Genomic DNA, 3,955 nt, shown 5'->3' with positions numbered 1-3,955 from the left:
GATCTGACCCAAAGGGTGTATCCTCAGCCTGACGTTGATCGTAACTCAAGACATTTTTAGTGACGTTTACACATCACTCCTAATCCACTGTATACGCTGGACACACCCGACCGACTACATCTGACTGATATTTATAAAGCCAGATTTCTCGTAACAAATACGAGCTGATCAAATCCATTTTCCATATTAAACTCAGAGACATCCAAACTTCAGAACACCAAGAATTATAATGAATCCGGTCGTATTTCACCTTGTATACTGCTTTACCTCAGAGTGCGATCGCGTTGAAACTGATACTAATGGTCTCCCAGCTCCAGCATGGGACATTCCACATTGCTTTTATCCTGTAAATCAAGTCAAGAGATTACATCCCCCAAAACAGGGCGAAACAGTCTAAGATTCAAGCATAACGGGTGTAATTTTCTACACATCCAGCATACATATGGTTTATATTAGCAATAAATTGCGCTTTTGTCAAATACCTTATGTCACACGGTCATCATAAATCGAACGACAGTTCCCCGGAAACTATGTTCTTACCCGACGATGATGATGTTGGACCGTTACACATCGTGATGAGACGGCAGCCAGAATGGCAACTTGTGTAGCCAACACGCAGCCCACAGTGGTGACAAAATAAGACCATTCATGCCCGACTGTGCCCGTAAACACGAGCACCGCGAGGACGAGGGCAACAGCACCCACATAGAGAAAAATGAAACGAGTGGTGATATAGCCGGAATGAGTATGAATGTCAGTTGAACAGAGGCTGACCAGATCCAATATGAAGACAATCCCGAGACAGCTGATTCCCACAAGCAGCAGAGCAATCACAGCAATGACAGCGACCTTGTAGTCCGAACGCTGACAAGTTTCGAACAGGCTACCACATCCCCAATGCGAAGTTGCCAAACCGCATATGATCAAGGCGATGGATACGCTTAAAAGTACGATGGCAAGACGTCGGAGTTCAATGATCATTTTGCGACGAATGCACTGCGGTTAAGTGACACAGTATTGACAAAGTAGTGTGTCCCTGTAGGCTATGAGTAATGTGACTGCCCATAGCTGAGACAATCAAACATGCACAAACAAGCCAGTTAGTTTCAACTGTCATGATTCTCCAATAAAATTTGTGCACATAAGCTGCACCAGTGAAGGCCTCTACAGTGGTGCCTGTCAGCCGTGTTTTCACAAAGCGTGTTTGCTCAAAGCGTGTTCCGTTTACTCTGAATGCTCTTCTGGTTAATCAATAAGCCTACACCCGAATTGGATACTTGTGACGCCGGAAGAGGGGTCTGGGTGTTTCCAGATGTAAATGCGCTACAACTGTGTGGCTAATGGAACTAACTGAGCAGTATTCCTACTTTCGCATCTCACACTGACGAATCTGGTGGTTGACTGTCATCAGATATCGATGGCGTACTTAGAATTGCACCTGCTAGTTAGCGCCGCAGGTCCTTCACAACTCTGTGACCGAACTATTGAGTACATCTCAGTTCCAATGGAACTGTAAAGAGCTTATGGAATGATGTCAAAAGGCTTCCAGCAAAGTGGGAAGTGATTTGAAAGAAAAAATCCATCAGGGGAGACCTACGGACCTTAAAATTACACTTTCTCAAAAGCGGGCCAGAAAATGGAACCTAAAAGAAATGTTTAAGGTCGCAGAAAACTTGAATGTCTGATATATCTACAATGATATGAGTATCTGTCACAATGGGACATCTGTTGAATACCACCGACAAAGTAGTACACAGAAGGCAGTCACGGAACATTTCTGCACTTAGGCGATCGTCGCTCCCCACTGCAAAACCTTGGTTTTGGTTCCGAGACAAGTAGTGGATTCCATATCACACGGAGATGTTGTCCTGAGAGAAATCGCTTCGTGACTAATGGTGGGATATACCAAGGCATACGAGGAGGCCCCGGTTTTAATTTGAGGGCTAGATGTGCTCTTTCAGTGGACCGCATACTTCGACTAATTCAGTTATGGTGGGTTGCGCGCCCCTTAAGGTGTGATGGTATGGTGTGAAAACACAGGGAGACAAGACTCTGGACATTGTTCACTTTAGTCACTGATTGCCTCGTTTGAGGAAATATTGGCAGTAAAAATCGTGCGAACAAAAGTAGCAACCAGGTTGGGAGGGAGTAGGCCTGATCATACATGAAGAATATCAGCAATCTTCTTGCAACCGCTGTGAGGTCATCCACTATTCTGATTCTCACCCTGAGTGTGGGTACAACTGAGCTGAGAGACAGTATCGTGTTGCAGATTCGGTTGATCAACAGCCTGAGCAGAGACGGAATGCAGGCCAAGTGCTTCATCCACCTAGTGTGACTTGTAGTTCATTGACTACAGGTAAGCTTCGGTTGGTTTAAACCAGAAAGCAAGCACAAAACGGTTGAAATCACTCTAGTCTATCATACGTCTTTTGCCAAAGCTCAAAAAAACTACAAACAAAAAACATGCAAAGCTGTACGTCCATGAAATCACTGTCTAAATTCGACAAAGGACCATGTGAGTAATTTAATTTGGAACGGTCTCTCTAGGGTGTGTAACGGGATTACGCTTGGGGTTACAACGATGCTCAAGGAAAACAGAGTAGGGGAGCAAAGATTACAGTTTTCCTTATGTATGCCTCTCGTTAGATCTGACGTGTGCGATACTACAAGAATGTACATTTTAGACAGCTCGTGTTAAGAGGCACGAACACTCTCAGAATTTATCAGGCTATGAAATTTACGTCAGATGAAAAAACGTGCATTGAATCAAGCGTCTGAGAAACAGATCACTTATTTTTAGATGTTTGGCCTTTGAATTTCGATGGACTCGAAACTTCACTAAGCAAACTACTTTCCGACGGAATGAGTAGGATGTCCGCTTAGCTTTTGGAATAACCTCATGTCTTCTGATACAAAGCTTGCAATGCATTACGTGGAAAGCAAAATAAATAAGCTGATGCTACTACATACCAAATGAGTGAATGGTATTCGAAGAGCCGACGCATCAACTCAGTATATATATGGTACAAATTTGCATCTTCTGAGCTTAGTTGATTGCCAGTAAACCTTATTAAAGAAGGACTGACGTGTGAAGTTACCATACACGCATTGATCGCGTAGGCTCAACTGCGAATTCGGCCAATTCCAAAGGTAAAGTAAACGTCAGTTTACAAACAAACGTTATATTTAAAAGCGAACTGTCGGTGGGTCAGTTCAAACACTGTATGGGTCAAATATTGTAACTTTATAGATCCCAGCAAATCTGGTAAAATCGAAGCAATGAGACTATTGTCCACTGCCTGGGCTGTGGAGTGATCATCTCGTCGGAGGAAACTACCAAAGTCGTTGAACTCCGCGTCTTGTCGGACCGCGTAAATTTATCGGGCGGTCATTGGTTTGGAGCAAGATGTAGGGGAATGACTTTTCGTGCGCCCGTGGCGGACGTTTCTGCGAAGACCAGCAATTTGTTTTTGTTGGGGCATCAGTAACTTAATGACCAAATTTTTCCCTTTCAGTGGAATAAATTTGATGTGTGGAGAGGTGGACATTCTGTGCTTCTAAGCCCTATGTGTTGTGGGCCACAGTTCATCAACGCCTTCTTATTACCGTGAACCCTGGTCTAGATGGCCGCTTGATCGCCTGGTGCGCTTTGTCAAACCAGAAAAATCAGTGAACTAGCGAGCCAGCTGATCTATTGATCATTGTCGCGTACAAGCGGCCAAAAGTGACACTAAGACTACAACTCATTTGTTAGGGGCGAGCGAAGAACAACCAATGAAATCTGTCTTAACGAAAAACGGTTATTCCATTGACAGTTACGTAGTCACGTTAAGTTCGGAGCTGATTATCCTAATACCAAAACTGAAGAAAACGCGTCTCATGGGGGAACGATTGAAAGATAGATGGATAGATGGATAGATAGATAGATAGATAGATAGATAAACAGATAGAT

The 3,955-nt window shown here is 43.7% G+C and overlaps 1 protein-coding gene across 1 annotated transcript; it reads right to left on the bottom strand.

Moving 5' to 3' along the window:
- Positions 1-528: 528 nt before the first annotated feature.
- Positions 529-981, bottom strand: T265_03707 (hypothetical protein; the record flags this gene model as incomplete). The annotated part of the gene is made up of 1 exon (XM_009168249.1): positions 529-981. One exon carries the CDS (start codon positions 979-981, stop codon positions 529-531), a length of 453 nt encoding a protein of 150 aa, XP_009166513.1.
- Between the last annotated feature and the right edge of the window lie 2,974 nt (positions 982-3,955).

Source organism: Opisthorchis viverrini (assembly GCF_000715545.1).
Source record: "Opisthorchis viverrini unplaced genomic scaffold opera_v5_53, whole genome shotgun sequence".
NCBI lineage: Eukaryota > Metazoa > Platyhelminthes > Trematoda > Opisthorchiida > Opisthorchiidae > Opisthorchis > Opisthorchis viverrini.
The sequence above is the reverse complement of the archived record's forward strand: the minus strand, read 5'-3'. Positions and strand labels throughout refer to the sequence as shown.